Source organism: Dromaius novaehollandiae, chromosome Z, assembly GCF_036370855.1.
Source record: "Dromaius novaehollandiae isolate bDroNov1 chromosome Z, bDroNov1.hap1, whole genome shotgun sequence".
NCBI classification, from domain to species: Eukaryota; Metazoa; Chordata; class Aves; order Casuariiformes; family Dromaiidae; genus Dromaius; species Dromaius novaehollandiae.
In genome coordinates, this window is record NC_088132.1 from 30,988,367 (window position 1) to 31,013,773 (window position 25,407).

Here is a 25,407-nt window from a genome sequence, read left to right on the forward strand (position 1 = left end):
GGTTCTTGAGCACTGTGAAAAATGCTACAACAAAAGAGTCCCATAGAGTTAGACCATGGTAAAACTTAATCCAGAGTATTGCAGCCATACAATTTATCTCCACAGCTGATGAAGGCCTTGAGAATTACTATTAAACTAAGCGGTATTACGGAAAATTTTACTTGTTTTGCTAAATTTCAGGGTGTAGACTCCTCTGCGCTCATAAGCACGCAGGAGGAAACAGGACTGTGCCATCTTCATAAGAATGAACCAGCAATCAAGGTCCTGAAAGGGAGAAGTGATGACACAGAAGTGATATTCTCCCCATTTGCATGTTGTGCTGCACTTTAAAGGCAGCCATTCTTAAGTTTTATTCAGCTTTCCCTGCTTTTTTTTCTCCCCATCTAAGCAAACCACATTTCTCTTTCCCTATCCCAATAGCATTAGAGTCCTTCCAAACCTGCCAAGCCATTGCGTTTTTCTGTCACTATGAGCCAAAGGCTTCACACAGTTTCATGTTGATTTCTTCCATGCTGAAACTTGACAGAAGCTTTAAGGAACACTGGAAAAACCGCACCCTGCCAGCCAGGCTGAAGCGTCATCCCTGAGCCGTCACGCTGTACTGGCGAGTGGCAGAGAACACCCGTCATGAGCGGCGGCAGGTACCACATGTGCTGCAACGTTCATGTGCGGCACAGTAAGCCACTGTGCGGAGAGATGGATTTTCCTCCTGCATAGCACCGCTGTCGAAGCTGCTGTGCCAAAAGAGGGAGGAATTTCCATGCTTTCACAGGTCTCTCTCCGTATGTGTGATTTAAAAGTCAGGAATAGATGTATACAAATTATCCAAGAACGTTCAAGTTTTACAACGTCTGTAACTTAATGGCATTTTCCTCTGAGCAAAGCGCTCTCTCGATACGAGACATGCTTCTACAGCAAGACTATCATTTGACACAAACCCACACACAGAACACAAATACTTACTGTCTAATTCACTGCACGCTTTATTCCAGGAAAGTGGTTCTCAATATCTAAAAGCCGAAGTTTGGGGGGGTTTTTTTGTTTTTTTTTGTTTTTTTAACTATGAAAATACCTACCTTTGTGCTACAATTTCTGGCATCTATGAATCAGGTCTGATACGCCCAATAACGGGAAACTTTTTACAGACACATAAATTAAGAGCGTATTTTCTCGTGGCCCCGCACTTAGAGGCCCAGAATTGTAATCTAAAAACCAAGTAATTACAAGAAAAGATAAGGAGGATACCAAAAAAAGGAGGAGATTAAATTACATAGACTTTCACCGTAAGTATATTCACTTTAAGCCCCTATAAATACTGAAGCACCTGTACACACTACAGTGGTATACACAATATATTGGAAGTATTATTAAAAAAAGAAAAAAGTTCTCTTGCTGAAAGGATGACCTTTTGTGCCAATGAAATATGCCAATGCATGAGGAAATTGAGATACTTTCACAGTAGTTGGGAGGTGAACTGCATTTATCCAAAATTTACTCTAAACCTGACTGCACATCTTCTGCACAAAATTAAGGGCCTACATCCTATTTCTTAATAGCCACCAGAAAACATTTCTTAATAGCTACTTCCAACAGAAGTAACATCCACACTACTATTATACAAAAATTATTTTTGCTTACTGCTTCCTTGCTAGAGGTGACAGCTCTTCTGTCCCCTCACACATCACTGCACAGCAGCTGGACGTCTTGGTAACCTTCCATTCCTTCAGCCCACTTCAGTTCTCTCAAAAAAATGCCTGTTTCTCTTCCAACTGCCCGGCTTTTTCTCTGGGCTTGCCGAGAGCGGTGTTTCAGCGCTGAGGCTCCCTGCTGAAACTCATTCGAGGACATTTTATTCAGGAGCCTTTGGTGTCTGCTCTGCTGCCGGCCTCTTCTCCAGACGCCTTGACTCTTGTTCCTAGATCTAGACAGGCAAGTTTGAGAGGCCAGTATTTGGCACCATAAGGTAGTTTACTTCATCTTCAGTCCCGAAAGGACAGTGGTCATCTGCTACATAGAGAAAAGGAGCCTGTTTATTTTTTTACATTACCTCACATTGTTATATCCCAATATCCTCTAACTTCAGTCATTTTTACATTTAGTAGTAACAGTGACCTGCTCTATGACAGTACCCCCTTACAGTAAACTCTCGCAAACACGTAACAAAGCTAAAAACCACAGTATGTTTAGCAGCCACATTACTCATTTCTGCATCTCTTGGTGTTCCTAATACTCACCCCATTTCCCTACCAAGCACGACCAATTAAAATTCCATTCCAATTTATTCAATTTTATGTCTGAAAGGTACTACGCCCTTTCTTGTTCCTTGGTGTAAAACACAACTCTCCACCTTCCTCCCTCACGCCTTTCACATGACCCCTTCATCTTCCCCCCCCCCCCCCCCCCCCACCACTGCTCACCTCAGTAATCCACCTCTGCAGTACTGTGGCTTATATACAATTTTGTCATTGCCACCACTTGCACTGAAACTGCCTGTCGTGCCCTAAACTCATCATCACCTCACCTCTGACTACAAGAAGCAGCAGCCAATTTTAGTACTAAAGGGAAGCATTTGCCCCCAACTCCTTGTATACAAAAAAATGCAACCACATCACTTAAATGCTCACCTTTTTTACATAGATGGGGAGTCAGGCGAATAATCACTCGCCAGGTTGTCTATTTTATGCAAGAGCAAAAACGAGCAAGTCCTCTATTGTCCTTTTATGGCTTCTGTGCACACCACCTCTGCTGCTTAGCACTCTCCTTTCCTCAGCCAAATCACAGGACGGCAAGGGTTTCTCCCACTTGGGAGATGGGAGGAGGGAGTGGGAAGTACGAAGCAGTTGTGCTAGGAAAATGGCAAGACTAGAGTCTGTTAAACTAGTTGATTCCCTCTTACCAATATCAAGTAATGCCGGTATCAGCTGCGGGATGAATGTGATGCTGAGAAAAGCAATTGCTTTACACCAAACAGCACAGGTCAGTGCTAAAAGTTTATGTATTTTTAGCAGTATAATTTACATTTTAGCATCAAAAGCATACAATGTCACAACCACAGTTTTCTAACAGGTAAGAACACCAAGCAGAAATTACTCTCTCCTCCTGGAAACAGTTAGTACAAGAAAAAGAGCAAAAGGGATGGGTTTCTGACACGTTTCAGAGGTGGTGAGAAGGCACTGCTCCCAGGGAAGTCAGCAAGGAGGCACCTACTCGCAGAACTTCCGAAACATCAGAGCTGAATTGTCCTTAAGGGTCACGAAACAAAATTGAACTGACAGGAAGGTGATGGAGACACTACAACATGATCTCCCATAACAGTTCTTTTCACGTTTTCTGTAAATATATATGGATTGCCACACTGGAACAGGTTTTTGACTACTGGGCTTTTGAATGACTGATTTCTGAAACAGAGAAGACCGCACAGATATAACACCAAACTGTCGTCTTCTGACAATATCATAAATCTAAAATAATTCTATTACAATTGAGTTTACCAAGTCTGAAGAAATTGGGCCGGGGAAGAGCTGATTTAGAGACTGCTATATGGTAGGATCTTGGTGAGAGAGAAGTATGTATGTGAAGGATCTCAATAAAAAGGCCAGATTTTCAGTTCAGATGAATTTTATAAATGTAAGACCTTCAGTTTTATTCTATGATGATTGCATAACTTGTGGTATTCAGTCTTAAAAATATATCACTATATATAAAGCGACTGGATCTACTGCTTGCAAAACCTGTCCATCCACTGAGAAGAGGTAACAGGAAATCCTGTCTCTAGCTCAGCTGCTGGAAAGGCAGAACAAATCAGAACAGCAGCAGCCTCTCCCAGGTGACAAAGTAAATCTTACCTAAAAATCAATTGACTGTGACACTAACTTTATGGGTGTGAATTAACAATAATTAGCATATTAAGATTTGTACTAGGGTAGTGCCTGGGAGCAGAGCCGGCATTACACACGTAGGGACATACAGGGGCGAAGACAGGCACCTTCTCCGTCTCTGACAACCACGCTGGGTGACTTGTGCCCTTACCTAACTCAGCCGAGCAACAAACCAGTCACTTTGTTTGGTTGAGTTGCTTTGAGCTAGAAACCTTTGTCATGGATCTTGCCTACATGGGTGTTAGACACTGGGCAGAAAAAGAGGAGAGGGAAGAGAAAGAAAAGGCAATGTTTCTGCCCCAAAATTAATTGTCCGAGAGCTCTCTCTGCCAATATAGCAAGTGGAAACAAAGCTATTGAAAAGAAACCAAGATCATGAAGTTGTTATGAAAAATAATCAACTCTTAAGACAAATACAGAATAATTACCTGCAAAGTGCTGAATCTGCCATCATCTGAAACCTTTAAGTCCCAGTAGAAATACCTTTCCAAAAGAGATGTTACAGCTCAGTCACAAGGTTTGGGCTTGGCATTTGCTCAGGACGGTTCCCTGGGCTGGGCGAAGCAGGCCAGAGCAAGCAGCCAGAGCTATTTGTCCTGTCCTTAAAATTATGCTATGTATTGACTAGCACTGATATCTTCTGTGTGTTAGGAGAGAAGTAAACCCCAAAAAAGGAAAGTTCGAGAAGAAGTTAGTGGCCTCTAAAAACAACATTTATATTTTTGTTGCATCTCCAGAAAAGATGACAATGATCCTGCCTAGTAGAAACTCACAGTTAATGCCTGAGTTCACACACACACGCGCACGCAGAGATATCACTAATTTCCATCTTAAGAAATACTTCTGTAGCAAATTTCAAGGCCTCTTTCTCCAGTGGAATTAGATACTGGCTTTTCTCACTCTATCTGCAGACCTTTCAAGCTGATATGGAAGTGGTGCACAATAATGAGATTATGAATGCTTAAACACTTACTAGCAGTCTCTACTGGGAATGATAACACAGATGAGAAATTCATATCTTCAGACACCATTACAAGCTAGTTGGGAATAAAGAACTGAAGTCAGACCTTTAGACAGTTTATACAAATCAGAAGCTGCAGCATCAGTAGTCAAAACAAGGAGAAGCTGCTTTGTGATTCGTGAAATATCAAGAGACCTCTTAGCGGTAGCATGCAAATGACATTTGCATGAAACCTGCTTTGGAAGGCTCAAACCTGGAAACTAAGAAATAAAGTCAAAACAGTGAGGAGTGAATAAGCCATCGTTTCAGACTGCTTTGGCAGGTGCGCATGGGAAATCTCGAGGACAGTGTGATTCAGAAAGTGGAAGAATAACTAAGTAGAGGGTTCATTATGGTCAGGAACATGGAAAATTGTTTTCATTTCAGGATGGAAATATGCAGCTGCAAGACAGCTGATGGGCCCAACAGATATTTTTATTTGAAGTAATATAAAAGAGAATTATTGTTTGTGAGGGACTGGGTTTTTATAAAATGAGTCCATCCCAGACAGAAGAGTTGTGAAGCATGCTTTTAAAGTAGCAACATTTGTTAAGAGATGGGTAAGACAGTCAATATATGTACAGAGCTATTAAAGACGTAATATTGTTGGATTCTTCCTGCTATTTGTTGACGCTCAGGTTAACTGTCTTATAAGGAATTGTTATTTCTTAGTCATATCATACTACAAGCAAACTGATTAGAAATAAAACCCACAGCTATATTTCTGCAACTGAGTTTCGACATGCTGTGGGTTATTCTTTTTTCCTTTTCTCTCTCCCCCTCCCCACACATGCAAGAATACAAAATACAAACTAAGGCACAATCTGTACCTACAAATCGTATTGCTACAAATCAGCTACAGCCAGCTGACATTTCAAATTTTTGTTCGAGGGGCCGATGGCAACCCAGTGCCTATCCCTAGCTGGCTCTTGAACCTTGGCCATTAAAAGGACTCAGTCACTATGAGTACACTTAAGCCTTCAGAAGGGGCTCATGAGGTTTATTCCTTTCCTACAGCCAGACAGATGGTTAAAGGAAGATGGCCAACGCAAGCAGGGGAAACTCCTTTTTGGCATTCACTAGTGAACAGACCACCTAACAGCAAATTCCCAGAATAAGCTACTCCCTGCTAAGGCAGCAACTGAAATGGCTACCATGAACATATCCTTTAAGAGTCCAGACAAACATTCAAAGGAAAACATCTATCACGAGTGTGCAGAACTTGCCAGAGAGGTAGGTGAACTTAAGCAGGCCCACATGTGAGTGCTGCTATGAATTAAGTGCTAGAGGGGGGCCTGCGGCACCGGCTAACGGAGCGGCAGCGGCGTCATTCCTCGTGCTGCCCAGCAAAACAAGCTGGCTGCATAACACTCCCATTGCAGACTGCATGGGAAGCATAAAAACACGGATTCAAAAGCACGCTCAGTGCTGTGGTGCGAGACTCCCCATAAAACATTCCAGCTTTTCAAAGAAGGGGCCTAGCAGAAAGCTGGAGTTCAATGTCAGAACTTCTCACCTTCCTATATCCTTACAAGAAAAATCGCATTTTATTTAGCGCAGCATTATTCACTCACACACACTATCAGCATTTTATTCTGTCATTTGACAAAACAGTGAAGAAATGGATTAAATCTGTTCTTCTGGTGTTTTGATTGGTATTTGCTAGCCATTTCTGCTAGCTATTTCATCCTAAACTTGTATAATGCTTCTGGATTTTTTTGGATTGCGCACTCCCCCCCCCACCTCAAAAACAAATCCAAGCCAAAACATACAACACCATGGCATGAAATCTAAATTACCTAAACTAATATTCACTCACTTGTACCTTCAGCCTGAATTTCTGTTAACACCTCGCCGCATTTGCAGTGCCATGGGTAGGGGAAACTGATTGCAAATCCCAGTAACAGCAGATTAACATGTTAGTGCCAGCCAGCTAAATCCCAGTACCTGAGTGCAGAGCTGTTCCCAGCGCACCTCTCAACATGCGACGCGTTCCGCTCCGCACCTGCGGCGCGCCAAGGCCCTGGCTGACAAAAGCGCCCCAAGGGGAACGCGTGGGGCGGGAAGCTCGCAGAACTCAGAAGGATCTGCCTTAAGAGAGCCTAAGGCTGGAAAGAAGCATCGTCAGCAGAGCAGCCAAAGACACTGTTTGTATTCTTGTTTAAAACAACTCCCTGAAGTAGAAATACAGCTTCTGAAAAGCTCCCTATTCAGTATAAAATCCAGGATTAGGGTTCAGAGAAACGTGGAGACTGGAGGGAAGGGAGCAAGCTGCTTGAAGCGCCGATTTCAGGGCTCGCTGGCTGATTCTGCATAAAAGCACAGCCCTGCAGGCTCCAAAGAGCCCTTCCAGAAAGCGGGGATTACAGAGGAGAAGATGCACATTAGATGGATGATGCAGGGCCACCATATAAAAAATAAAAAAAAAAAAAAATCTTCCATTACTCAGATCTACCAAATACATGCTATTGCCTTCCACTGGCAAACTAACAAAAGTAGCTTCAACACGCCGCAAAACCACAGTTTATATCAGTGATAGATCATAATTCAAGCACTGTCAAAGAGCAAGGAAAAAGAAATACCAAAGATATATAATAACCACGCTAAATACAGCAAAAAGAATGCCAGTGCAGATGTCTCTTTTTAAAGTTATTGATAGCATTAATCGGATTTTTTCCTTTAAAGCATCCTGAAACCAGCAAACCCTCCTTGTAATGTTTAAGTCACACACTACCTCTCAAGAAGCCAAACACAGGAAAACGAGAATGTAGCTATTCAGTGCTCATTTTGTTCTTTCCACCTTTACTGCGTATTTCCTACCTACTTGAAATGACTTCTCATTATTTAACAGGATATTGATTCTGTTTCAGAAAGTTAGAGGCATTTTTGTACACTTTGTTAACGGTAGAAAAATGACAGCACTGCAAAAGGATGGTTACAAACTCACCTCCAGCAACTGACAACTACAGATACCAGGTACGGATAACTACAGATACCAATAGCATGGTATCTATAGGATTGACCAAACAGATCTTCAGGAATCTTATATTGCACCTCTTTGCCAATCTTTTGCTTCTTTTTTTTTCTTTTTTTTTTGTAGTTAAAATTATATAGTTTTAATATGGAGAGAATTTAAGGAAGGCCACTGAATCTCACATGTAACTGGATTAGAAAAGAAGTAAACCAAAGAATGTCATTCTTCCGCTGAAGCCAAAGTTTTAGATTGTCATCCTGGGGACAGCACTCAACACATTTGTTCCCTCTGAACAAATGCCTTAGAGTTTTTGGAAAACAAACCAACTTTTTGGTTTAAAAAACATGCCTTTCAAGTATATTTAGGGAATGGAAAACCAGATTGCTTGACTTTGCTTTTGTACATATGTGTGGCTACCAACAAATGAAAAGCTGCAACAAATCTCTCTTTGATTTTTCATTCAGAAATATTTTTGATCCAAAAAGACAGACAACTTTCTTCACAAACATATTAAATATTTACTGTTTCTTCATATGTTTGGAAGCAAATATTACAAGCATATTAATAAACTGACTGAGAGGACATGTAACTTCTGTATTTTGGTCTGATATGACTCACCAGGAACAAAATTGTAAGAAATTACTCAACAGCATTCCAGAAAATATCCTTCCACTTCTTACAGCCAAGGGATACATTATTTTTCTTTTCTCCTGCTCAAAAACAAATGCTACACTCACAAAGCTGTGTGAATTTAAGATACATGCCTCAGATCTTATATGCAACAATACTATTCCAAGTAGTATCTTTGTAGCATTCCAAGTAGAACATTACTATTCTGCATGCTTATTTTTCTAGTTAAACTGGAAACAGGTTCATAAAACTTTGGGGGACAAATGGTTTCATAAGGGTACAACAGTAGGCCATCACTCCCTGTTCATCATTTTCTTATCTGACAACCTAAAGAAAGAGTAAGCAAGCAAACTACCTCTGGACATAAAAAGAGATGAGTTTCAACCATACAGAAAGTCTGGCCTTCAAAACAGATATTTTCCTTAAGCCTGTATTGTGTTTTGTCTAGGTGAAAAAAGATTTCTTAAAGGAATAAACACTAGCATCAACCAGGGCACACTGAAGATAGACTGTTTGGGAGCCAACTTCCACCTGCAGCATCTGACAATGCAGATCAACAGTTTGGTATAGCACGTTGCAGAGAACAGCACTCTGCGAAAGCCACAGTACTGGCAAATACCATTCACAAATCTGAAAGGATTTTCATTTTGGAAACATTTTCAGAAAGAATTAAGGAGTGCAGGAAACATTGCTGATTTCCTGAGAACACGGAGTGCATTCACTATGACTCATTACCTCTCACTTGGGATCACTGTTAGTCTCGTAAAAGCAAAATTATGGACCAAACATTTTAGGAACAACTTAACAACCAAACAATTTGATGCAATTTGCTAATAAAACCATACATAATTTGGGAAAAAAATCCCTGATTCACAACCAGATAAACAATAAGGTGATAAACTGCTTCAAAGGACATAGCTTTCTTCTAAAAAAAGGGGTTAAGGACAAAGTTTTCAACCGTCTTTAATATTTCATGTTATATTCTAATAGGTTAACACTTCCAAAAAAAGCAGTATTTTCAAATATATTTGTGAGAAGACAGAGGTAAGGGTTATCCTTAACTAATACAGATTTTTTTTTTTTTTTTTACACTTTGATAACTAGCAGTGCAAGTTGGTCATGAAAGGCTGCCACCCGGCTAAAGATCTGATTCATTGGCTTGATAAATACATTACACTAAAAATCTAAACTTTCAATGTTAGTTTTTGAAGAAGATCATTCACCAGCTTCACAGTCCTTTGGTTTCTTTCTCCATTGCGGTTAATTCTGTATGCAGTACGGAAGAGAAGGCTACAGACTTCCTTGCTTGCATCACTTGTCCCAGTAATCTGAAGGAAAACAGAGAAGAAGGAAAATAATTTAATTATGTTGCTAAATGCAAACTCTGATCCTGCACTGAAGTACTGATTATTTTATATTGATATTAGCAACCAAACCACAGAAGCCCCCAGACTTGTCTCTCACCATTGAACACACATTAGGTGCTCTAATATTTAATAATAGTCGAGTTCAGGCACAAAATTTTGCCTTCTACCCAAGTACTCTCTTTTTATGCATCTTGAAGAAACTGAGCACCTTTGAGATCTCTAATGTCTCTCAAATTTAGCTGAAAGAAATCAAGAGGTTCAAAAGCTTTTAAAGGAAACATTAGCAGATAGACAATGCAACCATGTAGGAGTCAGCTCCTTAGAAATATGTTAAGGTCTTGCTGGGTTTAGGTAGCCATGTGAAAAAAGCTTCTCTAAAGTTTTCAGAAGTAAAAAATATCCCCCCCCAAGAAAGATGGAGAAGCATAACAAAGTTCCAGGAAAAGACTATAAGGTGCCACTTTTGCAGATCGGGAGTGGCTTTCTTCCATGTATCTGCTAATCTATTATTCCCAAATTTTACTGTGCTTACCACTGCCACACATCCCAATTCCATTGCCTTTCACATACTGCCTTCACACCTTCAAATCACACTGGAGATCCTAGCTACATATTAAAGCTTCCAGAGATACAGTCAAAATAAAACAGATTGACATACTCTGTCCTACACCAGCTCATGACCTGCCTGTATTGGGGAATATTCAGATATATTTAAAATCCATTTATGCTGCTTTCTACAAATAAAAAAGGAACTTCCCTCCAGTTTTCCTTAACAGGTTACAGCAGCAGACTAGTATACTACAGCATAGCTGCTTGCTCAACAGTCATACTCCTCAAAAGAGAAAAACTAGCAACAGCAGACTGGGAGAATACAAACAAAAATCCTAATTTTAAAATATTACATTCTTATGCTTAGGAGGAGTTGACCATTTCTGAACTTACATCTAAGATGCTTGAAATATCTTAGCCCTTCTTACATGCAGAAATGCTGTCTGTTTGGTCAGCCAGAAGGAATAACAACCAAAATAGTTTTTCAGTTTCCCATGTCATAGAACCAGACTCCTTATACATGACATATACCCTATACAGAATAGAAGAAATGTAGATCACTGCTACTGAAAGGAAGAACTGAAGTGCTAAAACCATACCATGGCCCTGAACCTGCTTCCATAGGATACGTGAACTTCTTAAAAGATGTTTTTACAACCAGATAGGAAGAAATTTCTAATCTTATACTCACATAGCACCATTCATCTTGGGAGATACAAGCATTTCACTGCTCGTGCCAAAATATCTGAAGGCTCTCATCAAAAATAGCAAAATATTGTAGCACACATCCAACCTTTTACTCTTTTGCTCTTCAGATTTTTTTACCCCAAAAGTGACATCCTCTCAGGTCCTCATTCTTTCTTCTCTCAATTATTACACTATTCTCCCTTCTAGTTTCCTGAAGCACCAAACATCTGCCTCTTCGGTGTTAACACTTACTAACTATCTGCTTACATAATGGAAAATGGAAAGCGGACAGTTGGGATTACCTCTGCAGTTGCTGGATAATTAAGGGAGGGACTGATAATTGGCAAAAGCAAAATGTTTGCACATGGTATCGATGCCAACTGCAAATGAACTGCAGGTATCCCTTAACTGCAAGCTACTAGTCAGAGTATTTCTGCAGCTCTATAGTCAGGACAGCAATCTTTTCAGTTGGATCCTGTGAAAGCAGTGTCAAGAAGGAAAATATTTTGATTGCAGCTACAACTGAGATGTAACAGGTTAGATATAGTTGCTGTACTTACAATCATCTTTAACCCTCTGTTCGGTATTTTCTTTCTTAAGAGGTAGGAACTTAAATCCAGAATTCTAAGAAAAAGGTATTTTACTTAAACTGAAAAAAGGAAGTAACACTTACATGGGAAATAAATTCCTGGGCAATCATATGTCCACCAGAAGAAAAAAGTAAAAAGCTGGTAAGAAGATGTGTTGTAAGATGCTGAGTACAACTTTGCTTTGTATCTGTTTTGTGTACAGCAGCCTGCAGATCTTTGACAGAGAGGACTGTACAACTGAAGAGCATCACAAGCTGATCATAGACTCCTCGAGCTTCTACCTGTAGGGAAAAATTTCAAAGGACACAGGATCAGAGAAGAGTAAAGGTCATATCTGTGGTATTTTGCCTTTGAATTTATTCACTAACAGGAAACTGAATCCTTGGCAAAAACTACCCAAACATGAAAAGGGTCTGAATTTAAGCAGCAGGGAGAACAGGGAAGGAAGGGCAGTACACATTTCTTTTATACTGATTCACACACACATAAGTGGACAGAATGGATTTTTTAACTTTCTTTGGTCTTACAAACTAAGCAGGCAGGGCATCAAGCCAGGATTTGACCTTTTTTAATAATAAAAGGAAATGGAGAAAATCCCTCAGCAGAACATAGTCAGATTTTTGCATTGTGAGAAAAAGAACAGAGGCTCCTCAAGGGCTCACTTCAATATTGCTGCTACAAATCAATTAAATCCCCATGCAACCTGACTTCAGCTGATAAAATGTTCTGATAAAAATGCAGTTTTTTCCTTCTTCCTGTGTTGTTTGCAACTTATGTTTTTACCTTTTGAGTTAGCCAATACAAACTCATTTTTATTAGGAGTAGAAAACAGAAGATTTTGGCACCTACACAATAGAAAAAGAACTATAAGCAACTATTGCAAAAAAATGCTAACAATAATTTTGCTCACTATATTAAAAATAAACTAAATAAACTGGTAAAATTTTTAAAAAGCAGCCAGTAATTGTAAGGACAATGGAAAAATATATCACTGCCGACCCAAAGGAAAAGGACACTATGTTTATCAACCATGTTTGTTAGGGCTATTTCTTTAGTCATTTACCTGACCTTGCTTTTCTCATCCCTCCTCCACTATCATTTCCATATGAAATAGTCTGGAAAAGCTGCTATTCTAGAAGTGAATTATGTTCAAAATGACATAGGGGGTAGCAAATGATACCAGAACCTAAAGTAAGGTAACTGGAATTCCTCAAGATCCTTTATCCCTGTATGCGTCCCATTCTTGGTGTGCTTCCATCCCATGTGCCAGCGATGGGAGATTTTTAGCTAGCAGGACCTGCTCCACAGACTCATGTATCCTAAGAGACTCCCTCTTAGTGCCAAAGTTATCATGACCAACCTCCAACCTTTTTTCTTCAACGTTACGGGATCTAAATGTATGAAAGAACTTAAACAGATCAACAAAACAGTGAGAAGCAGAACATTCAAACAGGCCTGCGCATCTGAGTGAACTCTAGTATACAGCAGAAGTAGCCTTTTTCTTCTTTAAATCGTTTTAGCCCTCAGTATTCCACTCTTGCTCCTATCTAAGCTGCTACCTAAAATAAGTGACAGAAACTCAACATCTTAAGTCACGAGCACACACCTTCCCAGATGAAAATACGCTGGGTGAAGAGTCCCCCCGAGCTTGGTCTCTGCCAGAAGTTCCCAGCCCATTTTCCTGCCCCTGTTTACAGCTAAACTGGAGATCAGCAGGTCAGAAGTGGTAATCCTTAAGCAGTGAAAGGTGCAACAAGTGGGGAGGGAACCGCTCCGTTTGACAGGGCTCTTAGGTAGCACAGCCTATATGCCCATAACCTCCACTGAAAGCTAACCTGCCAAAGGACATTTTCTTGACAACCTCATCAAGCATAGTGCAGAGTAAAGCAGATGGCTAACTAAAAGGCAGAAGCTTTGCATCAACTGTGGGAATTCTTTTCAAGTAGCCTGATAAGTAGAAAAAACAAATCTTTTTCGCTGTAAATAACTCTAAATAAAAGAATCTTACTGAACTGAAATATTAGACCTCTGGGAATAGATGAGTAATTGCGTGGGCTCTCAATGGAAAAGCTTTTCTCTCACTCATGTTTGTCATGCATTATTACTGAGAATAACAAACTGATAAATAACATAGGGGACACACAGGGAGATGACTAGATTTGGGACAATGTGATTTCACTTTGTAGTGCTGGAGACAGAACAATGCTCCATATATATGGATCTCAACACCTAGTCTTCTGGTTTCATTTGCTCGTGTTTCTTGCTTTGGTCTTGCCTCCTTCCCCAAAACTGCATTTTAAAACTCTAGTTTCTTCACCCCGCTGTAGCTCTAGCCTAACCTTTCCCAGCCAACATTCCACCCCCACGCATACAAACTCTCTCCATCCTAGAAGAGTATGAGAACTTCAAGAGAAAAAAAATAAAAAGTGATTGGAATGGGAGCTTGCATTTGTAGTGCCAATTTTGTAGTGCAAATTTTTGGGAGGGGGAGGAGGAAGGGAAGGAAATGAAAGACTGCAAAACACTGCAATACGTGGAGCAGTGGATGTAAAATGAAAGCATGGTGTTTTAATAGTATAGCATATTTCACTGCATTTTTAAAGCAACAAGTATCAGTTTTAAAATTAAGGAAAACTAGAGATACTGCAGCCAGATTTTGAATCTGAGCTTTGAAGAACAGATTCCCCAGGCTAGTTCAAACTTGCATAACAGGTCTAATTTAAAGATTTTCATGCATATGCATGTATACACAGACACACACCCCTTTTCATGCAACAGGGAGTATGGTTAGAACATTGCTGCATTCTGTTAGAAACTTAACACATGGGAACATAACATGCTTGTTACAATCTCATACGTGCCAAAAATTCAGTGATGAGAGATATAAGAGAAATCAGAATAGACAGGTGTGGTTGGGATTCAGTGCTGCTTCTACTGCTGCTCTTACGATTTCCTCTTGCAAGTGTTTCCTTCACAGAGGATGCTGAATTCTTCTTCACAGATTTCAAAAATACAGTCCTTGATCAGCTTATTTTCTGATTAGAAGCAGCTGAGTTTTTTAAAAGACTGCCAAAAAGTCTATATAATAGCCTTAAAAAAAAAAAAAAGGAAAAAAGCTATCTAAATGTCACTAGCAAGAAAATCCACACAAAAATTATCCTTGAACTACTTCGCTGCAGCACAATTCCCATGAGACCTTGCAAAACCAATACCTTTTTTTTCTTTTTTTGAGTGTACAATTGGTTGTATAGCAATCAGATATAAGCAGGCTGTTGTCTGCTTACTGCTGATTGCTATTGCTACACTACCCACCATTGTTTGAGTCCTTTGCTGATTTTCATTCTGAGGACTGTAGTAAAATGCCAGCAGCCACAGCAAAGCATCTGGTTCTGCAGAGGCCTTCAGTAATTGTTCTGCCGCAATATCCAGCCATTCTCCAAAGCGAGCAATCAAAAACCAGATTTCAAAAAGGTCAACAAAAGATCTGGAAAAAAAAATAAAGACACTTAAGTATTTCTTGTTATTAAAAATTTTAAAATGTCTTAAATTAATTACAAAGGGCGCTGGCATTAAATATGATTGTTAAACTCTTCTTCAGCAGATACTGCCTTATCACTTAAGCAGGTACTCATGCACTGTACTTCTGGCAGTAAAGACCAAAGAAAACATACACCAATGTTATTAAAAAGTTAACTTTGTTGAACAAAGTATCTATACCACTGGCTTCCAATAAATAGCAGTGAGAAAATATTTTGTACTGAAATATACATCTTAAAATTAAATTTTACAATTTATACTCTCCAATTTAAGGATTTTTAAAACTTTAAATTCTATCTTAAAAACTATTCTAACATACTATTGGCTTATATCGCTTTGCAGTTTCTTTTCTGTTTAAGAGCGTATGCTTTTGGTAATTCAGGAAGAAGTACCTTTAAGTGGACTAAATGCAAGTTTTTAAGGATATTATCTATTATCTCCTGACTTTTAAAATTCTGATCCTCTTTAATGAGAATTTGGAAGATATTTACAATCTCAGTTATTGCAGGAAGGAAAAGAAAGGTCAGAAAGGACCACAGCTAATCTCTGCACTCCCTTGTATGTACTCATCTGAAATTAAGATAGATTATTTTCACCATAGCTGATCCAACTGAAGACTTAAGAGAAGAGAAATAATGAGGAAATCCAAAGTAATGATAGGCCTCCCACGAGCAAAAAGTCAAACAGATTGCTTTTGGAAGGGAGGAAGGAAGCAAGGAGACTAAGAACCAAGAATGGGTAGTCCTAACAACTTGTTAGGTCAAAAAAATCAGAGATTTTTCTTCTGTTTTGTTCCTGGGGATTCCAAGAGCTGCTGTGCCACCCTTCCCAGGGAACTCAGAGATTTTCGAAATTTCAGGAGTTGATGAAGTTGTCTCACACAAGCAACTCATCTGGACAATGTGACAATATGACAGTTGGAATAAACCACTTTATCTTTTAGACTTTCTGAAGAGGTCGGAGGGCTGGCTTTTACAGCTGAAGGTATGATGGGTGCAGATAATCTACACCTGGGAGTAGTATACTGTTCAGACATGTCTTCTACAGGTGCCCCAAAATTATCGATATTGTAAATCATAATGTCTATATGCCACACTATCCTGGGGTCTCAAAATCCCATTCCTAGGACACAGGTCCACCATGTTAATATTTTTGGATAAGCATGGTCACTAACAGCATGGTCACTGACATCAGACATAAGAGTTTGGCATAGGATGGGCTGGAAAATACAGTACTGATGTGACTGCTGTAGAAGTCACTGTTGCTGATATCACAGCTTTAGCATGGGTAGCAGCCCATTTCTGACTCCAGGGAACAACAGATGTGTGGCGAAATGTGAGACTAAAATTGCTTAGATAAAGGAACAGGCTCAACACTGACAGAGTCTTTGAAGACACTAGAATCTGGAAAAGTAACATTAAAAACCTTTGAAAAAACATACAAACGTAATCTAGGACAATAGCCTTCCCCTCAGCAAAATAATCTGTTTACTTATCTGACCATAATTCAATGTTATGACAACTTAAGTGGACAGGCAAGGTCTCAGAGATTTACAGTCACACAAGAAATTTAATTAAAAGCTAATTACTAAGAATTGATAGCTTTACTAAGGGTAATACAGACAGTATTTACAATTGGAAGTGTTGATAGCTCAAAGGGTAAATGCATATCCTTAAACTTGAAGCATTAAAATGACTTTAACATGTACTCAACAGACTAGCATCTTATTCTTGCCTCGACAGTCAAGGCACCACTGCACTCCCCACCCGCTGTAACTGCTGTACCGTCCCGAACCAGTGCCTGGTTTGGAGGTGCATCTTGTCCACCTCTGTTCCCATCACAGTCTCTGCTCACTCTGTAGTAGCTACTACGTCAGCCACTCTGCCCCTATTACCAGAAGCGGTCCTGCAGTTTTCCTGGGATATTTCTTCCTTTGTAAACTTACCTCAGTTGATTTCTATTTTATAATGCCATGTAACATTTACTGTTTATTGACATGACTACACGTAATAATAAAAAATGGTAGAGAGGCAATATGTGTATTAGCAATGCACACAGAGCACTCTGCTGTAAGACTTAATACTTAGTATAAAATGACAGCACCAAAAAAAAAAAAAACAAAAAAACAAAAGGCTGTATAAACAAAAAGCACTCATTATAACAGACAATAAGATATGCTGTACTGGAGTAATTATTTGCTCCTCTGTTAATCTTATTAAGTAAAAAGGATACAGAATTAGGAATAAATCAATAAAAGACGCATGAAATACAGTTCCTCATGGATATTAGTTTTTTAAAAAACTTAAGCCAGATCCATTCTCTTTGTAACAGAGAGGGATTTGAGAGGAAACATAATTGCTGCATGAATTGTAAAGGAAATAAGAGGATATTCTGGCAAGTACAGTACTATTCAAACTGGTGTACTATCAAGGCCGAAGGGGGGAAAAGGCAATATAAGCCAAGAAAGGGCTAAGCAACAAAAGAACAGACACGCTTGTATTATTGTAACACATCATGATGGATGATATTTGTTTTATTTGTTTGTTCTATGTTTGAGTTACAGTTCTTTAAGAAGTCAGGGTCAGCTACTAGTCACGCTTCAAGGGAGAAAGCGTTTGACAGACTTTAGAGTAGAACACGCAAGACATAGCACCAAACCGCAGCTCAAACAGAAAGTCTGAGAAGCAGGTAGTAGGCAGCCAGGCCTCGGAGGGAACTGCAAAAACTTTTTTCTACCACTCAAGAAAACCTCTCCGTGAGTTAACTGAAACCAAGTGTGGACACAAGGACCTGCCTTCCAGGATGCCATGAAAAAGGTGACAGCTGGGAGTCTTGTTCTGTGAATCTATCTGACCTGGTCACTCTATGTTTTTATTTAAACTGTTTCAGTTTTTAAATCAAAATGAAATTGGCTTTTTTTGAGTTTAAAAGTTGTTCAATATTCTTTGGAGAGCTCATTCTTGGAGCAGATCTAAGCAGATTCCTATCAAAACTCTAGGCAACTCAGGGTCTCATCATACACCTGGTAAGAAAGAATTAGAGGGCAGCAAGAGACAGAGATATATCTTTTTTCATTCTTTTCAGATACTCCTACAACATCTATCACCAAAGCAGAATTCACGCAGACAGACACTATCATTCATTATAACAACTATTCAGACAAAAAAAAAAGCTACAGACAAAAGGTCAGAAACAGGGGGTGTTGCCTCAAAGTGCAATATAACAAACTACGAATAGCCTAACAGTTGTATCTTGATGAAAAATCAAGAGATTTGAAGTTTAGATGTTTTCACGAACCTGCAGAAAGCCAATCCCATCTCCTTTATAAACAATCCTGCTCCCTACAGGCTTTTTCCAATAGTAGCTGCTTTTCTGGTAGGGAGAGTTCTCTTGTTATGCCAAAGAAATGGAGAAATGCCAGACCAAGTTTCCAACCAGCATCCTCAAAGGCAACTCGCCTTCCTTCAGCCCACAGTTTGGACTCATTTTTTCCCACATGATAAACCTCCCTGTACATCCCCTCACAGCGCTTCTTCAGGACTCTGCTTCTGCTGCAGTGGCTCTGTGTCCTGAAGACAAGGAAAGAGCAAGGGCAATGCCCAGGACAAGTTCCCACTGGCTTGTTCGCATTGGACCCTCTCTGGACACGGTAATGATTTTGAAAAACTCAGGATTAGAAATTCAATCCAGAAAACTTTCAGGAGAAAAATGGGAGAGCAGGCAAGTAAGCATTTCTTTGATACAGTTCAGTTGTTTGCTGAAGTGAAACTACAAAATTGTGTTTTGTGAGAGGCTTATTGGTCAGGTCTACCTGTGCTACAAAGTTCAGTTCTATAGGTAATCTAAGTCCTAATCTTTAAAAGAAGGCTGAATTTAGAGAATATTAAGAAAATTACACTCGAAGAAATGTGGCCAGTAACGACTGCAAAGTATGTGATTTTCCACAAAGTAACAGACGTAAAGCACAAAAAAAGAGACTATAACACTGCTTACCTAATGCTTTCATCTTCTACTAATGTTTTGAGCATTTCTGAAATATGTTTCAAGTGCTGAGAGCAATGCGTACCTGGCAATTAGGGAGGAAGGAAGAATAAAAAAATCTCAAGAAAAATGAACTGAAACAACAAAATTAACCATATTAAACTAGCATGCAAATTTGTATGACGTGACTGCATTTTCACAAAGCATTTAAAATTTCATTTTAAAATTTCCCAATTTTCAGCCATAACTATTACTGCGTTTTCTTAGAACAATTCAGCGACAACACCAAATAAGGAGGTACAGCTAGGTATTATCTTCAAATTAGGCTGATGTACCCTTGTATGAATTCTACCTCAGTATTAGCACATAACCAGTAGAAAAACATTCTCGGACGCTCTTACACTGAGCAGAAATTGTTGCTCATGAAGAGCTGTACTACTTTAAGTAGTGGTTTCTTGACCTAAAAAAATTAATTTTGCAATCTAAAAGCCCCGATGAATTCAAGCTTACAGAGACAAACAGCAAGGCAACACACTAATTCTTGTAATGCACCTATCAGAATTTTCATAATGACAATTAACGGTATTGGAAGATAAGAATACTTTAATATCTTTACAGATCTCAGTAACTTGTCTTAATTCCCAGCATCACTGCTTTTATACTAAAAATAACACACTCCTCCCTTGTTATCCAGCTCAGTTTTAGTTTTCTTTAAAGTTATAGCTGTATTATTCTTACACAATAACGACATGTGCCTACAAAAGATACACTAAAAGAACGTTATAAAAATTGCAAAGTTAAAACACCCAATTTTCAGGAAATGCCAAAATTTAAGTTGCAGGTAAAATCTTGACTTAGGCCCTTTTAAAGTTATTTTAAGACATACAGACAATGCAGGTCAATGCTGTAAACATTTCATGAAGAAACTTACTGAAAGGTCGTCTGAGCAAAGCTATTACGAGAGGCTGGTGATGGCGAGAGAAGTAGGCTTTCAGTGGAAACTTATGCTAAAATACAAAATTGTCATTTTAAGAACTTTCTGGACAGTTTTCAAGAATAAACCCACAGCTACCAAACTCATCTAACATAGTAACTAACAATACAGTCTGAAGTAAAAGGACACACAATTTATTCTAGACATAATTTTAACATTTTGCATAAAGACAGAAAGAGAAAATGTAAGAAAAGCTTGCTTAAAAAAAGTATTTATGGATTTTTTTAATACATGCATTAAAAAGGATTCAGAGTATGATGAGAATTAAATCTTACTATTCCTAGTTTTTTTTCTACTATAACCACAAAAATCTTTATTCTTCTTTATTCTAATACGCAGAGGTAAAAAGAGATACTTATTTATTCACTTTCATTTTATGACGTAAATGGGTTTGTGGACCTATCCAGCTAACAACTAGTAACATCCACAAAATCTGAGGGTATGATGTAGATTATTGCCTTACGCTGAGAAATGGAAAACTAAAACTCTTAGGATCTGATTCAGCACAAGGTAGGTAGTCACCGATGACAAATTTGCCCTCCGTTTAGCTGGGCACATGTGATTTGTACGCTGTGAACATAGCTGCTTGTGCAATTGCGGGACTAACAGCAGCACACCTTTAATCTTTTTGTTCTGCAAGCATCTACTACAGGCACATCTAACATGTATCACCCATGCATAACTGCAGTGTGACCTCTGTTTAAGCCACCATACTAATGACCTTAGCACTCTTCTGGCTCCTTTCTTCCAGAATAGGAGACTATTGAACGAACAGACCATCTCTCAAAACACAGACTTGGAAAACAGACTATATAGAATGTGATAAATTTCTGAATCCAGTGAAGACTGCATTTAGTTTAAGCATTCAGATGTGGGAAATATATATGTGTCTTATAAACAAATGGAATGACACATTGTCAGTATTTTTCTCTTCTGTAGATAATAGTTAACTGAAATTACACTGCACTAATATATACAGTATCCTCAAACATGCAGTGTATCACTGGTATGACAAGACTCTAAAAGTCTATTTGTCAAGTGGAATTAGCTTAATTAAAAGTTAATAATCCCTACACTAAAGTATGCATGTGGCCAATTAGCTTGCCCCAAAAATCCCCATGAAAAAGCAGCCCTTGACACAGTTAGTAGCCAAGAGAACCCACAGCATGAATTACATACGAAAACTGTATTGCAAGATAAGTGAAAACTGATTTTCAGCATACAGTTTAAGCAAAGCAAAAAAGTTTGCTTCCTACCACACAAGCATAGTATTTTAGGCGGTTCGTTCCTTACATAAACTATCACAAACTACAAAGCAAGGCACTAAGCGATAAAGCGAGTTTGGATTGGCTGGATGTAATAACTAACATAACAGCACCACGTTTCTCGCTTAACAATAAACAGGAAAGAAAAGTGGAAAAGCAATTTAAAATATTTATCCAGCTACTTAAAACAAATATTTAATTTCCAGGTGAAAGCAGCTGACGATCATAAAATGATCAAGGGAAAACACTTTCGGAGGAAATCATAATTTCTATCAAGTAAATACATAAGCTTTAAGTTTATAAATTCAAAACTAACACGACCCAAATATCCTTAAGCCAGCTCTCACTATCATGACAAACTTGAAGAAACCCTGCTTGTACAAAACACAGAGGATCATCCCAACAGTGGTTCCAATACACCCATTCTTAAATTTCTTTTTTGGTGACTACACAAATGGTCTTTTTTCTTGTGTAGGTTTAAACTTCATGTTCCCTTTATACCTTTTTCTGTCTCCCAAAACACAGATGAGCAAGTCTACTCCTAAAATCCACATGACTATTTTTTCAAGCTGTCCAGTTTTTCTCTACATTTTCTTGTTCTCCCTAAATAGTCTGCAAAGTTATTAGAAAAGACAGTTATTTTTGACAGCTGCCACAGTGGCACAGGGAATCATTCTCCTCCTACCTTGCAAACCTGTGCAGCTGCCAGACGTGACCTGGCTCTTTGAAGGAATTTTTGGACATACATGTTTGCCTAGCCTTTCTTCAATTAACTGCCTTATAAATTCCTAAAGTCTCAGATGACCCAGCCAGATCCCTCTTCATCCTCTGTCATTAAGTGGTTTTATCCTTCTTACGTGAAATGTTAATGGAGCAAATTATGTCCTGTTAAGTGTACCTGGGTACCACAAAGATGGGTGCCTTATGAATACATATGATATTGGCATGACAAAACAAATATGATCAGACTGATTTAAAAAAGTTTATGAAGCTGTCCATGACTGCATTCTTATATGCCAAGTCTTAGTCAACATTATGATTGATTCATAAACACTGAAATGAGGCATTTTAAATTCTAATATTTAAGATACTACCTTAATTAGAGGCCCATGAATCTAATTGTATATAAATTGAATACAGGAAACTACTTAACATTTAAAACCAGCTTCAAAAACAAGTGGGCAATAGTCCATGTCACAATGTTAGCAGATGAAGGACTTTTGCCCTAAAGCAAACTCATTGCCTGCACAACAGGTTTAGCCCTAAGGTGTCTGAAGGGTGTGGGATCTTTACCTGTGTTCCCCACCCAGTCACCCCCACCTCCCTGGAGCTACACAATGTGCTGCTGCCACGCAACCAGGGTGGCATAAAATCTACATGCGCAGCACCTATATATTACACAAGACAGCTGCAGTTTCATCCTTAATTCCTATTGCCTGAAGCTAGAAGACAGATTCGATCACAGTGCTAATTAGACGCAAGTACATCACAAGTTCCAAGATGAAGACCCAAACCTCTCTTAATTATCATCTTCCAAAAAGATGCAGAAATCAAAGGAATTGAAAATTTTTTCAAGTCTAAGAGGGAAAATTAGCAAACAGTAGGATGCTTTCCCAAACTTTTGCCATGCAGTTATGAAAAGGTAAGAATGTCAAATGACAGTGTGTTTCGGGTGCCTAAAAGAAGTACGTAGCCTATAAACAGAACGAGACTTTTTCAAATTCCTATTTTGAAGTTTTAAAATGAGAAACTGATCCTCCTCTTGGTTAAACTAATACAGAACAAAGTAATTCTACTTAATTCAGTACGAGCAGTATAAAAACTCGTGCAGGAGAAGAGTTCCTGAGCTGGGAAATTTGAAGCTTTAAACTGAGGCCAAATCTCCGATCTCCGAAAGGCCACTGTTGAAGGTTAAAAACTGAAAGCAATATGTATTCCAGGTCTTTGACCTTTTGGACAGACTGACTAAAAAACTGAGTATTTCATATTCTACTTACAATTCTTTGGAAGAGGAGGGAGGGGGGGTTATCCCCTCCATTTCACTTATTAGCAAGATCCTTGCTACTGCAGAAGAAAAACTCATTTAACAAATTAACTGCCCCTGTGTAAATCACAGTTTAGACTGGGGGATTACTCCAGGATAATGTCAGATAAGCTGCTCTTACATATTGGTTTTGCACTGCATTTTTATTCTCAGGTGAAAATGTCTGAACTGAGCCATTATTTAGCTCGTTATATTCAATCACCATTCTTAACAGTAAAAAAGTTTTTTTTCCTTAAAAATTTTAAATTAATTTATTAATTTAAATTAAAAAAAGGTCATTAAAATAGATCTCGACTAACCTGCTTGTTATTGTTCTGGTGAGCCTGAACAAAGAGCTGTGTAAACACCTGTATTATGGTCATAACTTCTGGAGCTCCATCAGTTTCCAGTAGTGCATTCCTAAGCATTGAAAAGTTAGATTATGACAGATCAGATTATTAGTGTGCCAATCACACCACTGTTAATTGAATGAAGGGGGGGAAAAGTACATTCTTTCAATGTTGTGGCCTCAAGCTGTGTCTGAACTCATCAGGCTATTATGCCAGCATGAAAACTGACAGAACTACTAACTTTGCAGGCATTTCTTAGAGAAAACATATGTTAACTATATAAATAAACTATATGTATTATGTATATACAATGTACACACAGACATAAAGAATTTCCCCTACCCCTTGGGGGAAAAAAGAGAGTAAAATTAAAAAAAACGACTTCCACAACCTTAATTTTCAGCATCTGAATAGTCTTACTGGGTTCAATGCAACTATTCGCAAGCTTACAGTTAGGCACGCTTTAGTGCTTTGCTGGCCTGTGTCCCACAGGCCATCTCAAGCTAGAGAAAAAGTATAATCTCCTGGGATATGGTACATGGAGCAAAAGAAACTTAGACTATCACTGTTAAGTACTGCACTCCTACTGAAGCAAGGGAAATAGGAAAAAGTTACACATTTAAAATACTAAACAAGAAGACTGAACTTTAATATTAAATAATACAGTCGGTGTGCAGTCTCTGTGACTCATTAGTGATTGTTAAGCAATGAGTCAGAAGCACAAACAGAAATGAATATATACCAAAGGCGTACTCTAAATCAGTAATTGCTACAGATGTAATTAGGGACAAATGCATTTCCAAGTACGTTCACTGGTGAAATCATAAAAATCCATTCTGGAAATTTTATATCTGCAAGATGGAAACAAATAACACATTCCTGTAAGTCAGAAGTTTCACAAAACTGGAGGAAAATACAATCTCTAATATAAACACAGAAATATTACATAGAAATTCACAGACTCTAGAATTCTGTATATCCACACACAATAACAAAATAAGCTTCTACTTGAAAAAAAGGTTTTTCTGTCCGAGATAAAACAGTCTAACACAATCAAGCTCAACGAGAAGAATACGAAGAGCAGGAAAAATTATTCCTGTAAGAGACATGAGGTTGAGATGGATGCTTCTAACAAAGTATAGCCCCCAAAACCATAACTGCAGTTTTGTGCCAGGTGTAGAAAGCAATAAAGTAGAAGCTCTATTTCAGCAGCAGCTCTCTAAAACCTCCCATGGGACTAAATACAGAATACTGTGTTAATTTCTGGGCAGCACTTGAAAAAAGCTGGAAGTATGTCAGAGAAGTACAACAAAAATGAAAACAAAGCTGCAGAAACAATTGATCCACAAAAGCAGGCCAACACGTACTGCTTCCTTTAATACTAAAAGGACCAGCAACACAGTATTTTTTAAACAAATTAAGGGTTTAATGCCAAGAATGCAAAGGAATTACTTGATGCAATGCATGAGCATACTAAATAGACACAATGGAAAACAAGCAAGGGAACGGACTTTGACTCTTCAGCTGAACAACAGGAAAACATGCTGAATTTCTAAAATCATTTGGAACATTAAAAAAAGAC

The 25,407-nt window shown here is 38.7% G+C and overlaps 1 protein-coding gene across 6 annotated transcripts in view; it reads right to left on the reverse strand.

The window, feature by feature from the left end:
* Nucleotides 1-9,429: 9,429 nt before the first annotated feature.
* The window catches only part of LOC112978819 (Fanconi anemia group C protein), an 85,090-nt gene continuing 69,112 nt past the window's right edge, over nucleotides 9,430-25,407 (reverse strand). For all 6 annotated transcript variants that reach the window (XM_026092556.2, XM_064501428.1, XM_064501427.1 and 3 more), the window contains 6 exons: nucleotides 23,796-23,895; nucleotides 20,125-20,200; nucleotides 19,206-19,278; nucleotides 14,988-15,159; nucleotides 11,759-11,956; nucleotides 9,430-9,810 (listed from right to left, as the gene is read on the reverse strand). In XM_026092556.2, the coding sequence (XP_025948341.2) occupies nucleotides 9,667-9,810; nucleotides 11,759-11,956; nucleotides 14,988-15,159; nucleotides 19,206-19,278; nucleotides 20,125-20,200; nucleotides 23,796-23,895 (763 nt within the window). In that variant the 3' untranslated portion in view covers nucleotides 9,430-9,666. The remainder of the gene's footprint in view (nucleotides 9,811-11,758; nucleotides 11,957-14,987; nucleotides 15,160-19,205; nucleotides 19,279-20,124; nucleotides 20,201-23,795; nucleotides 23,896-25,407) is intronic.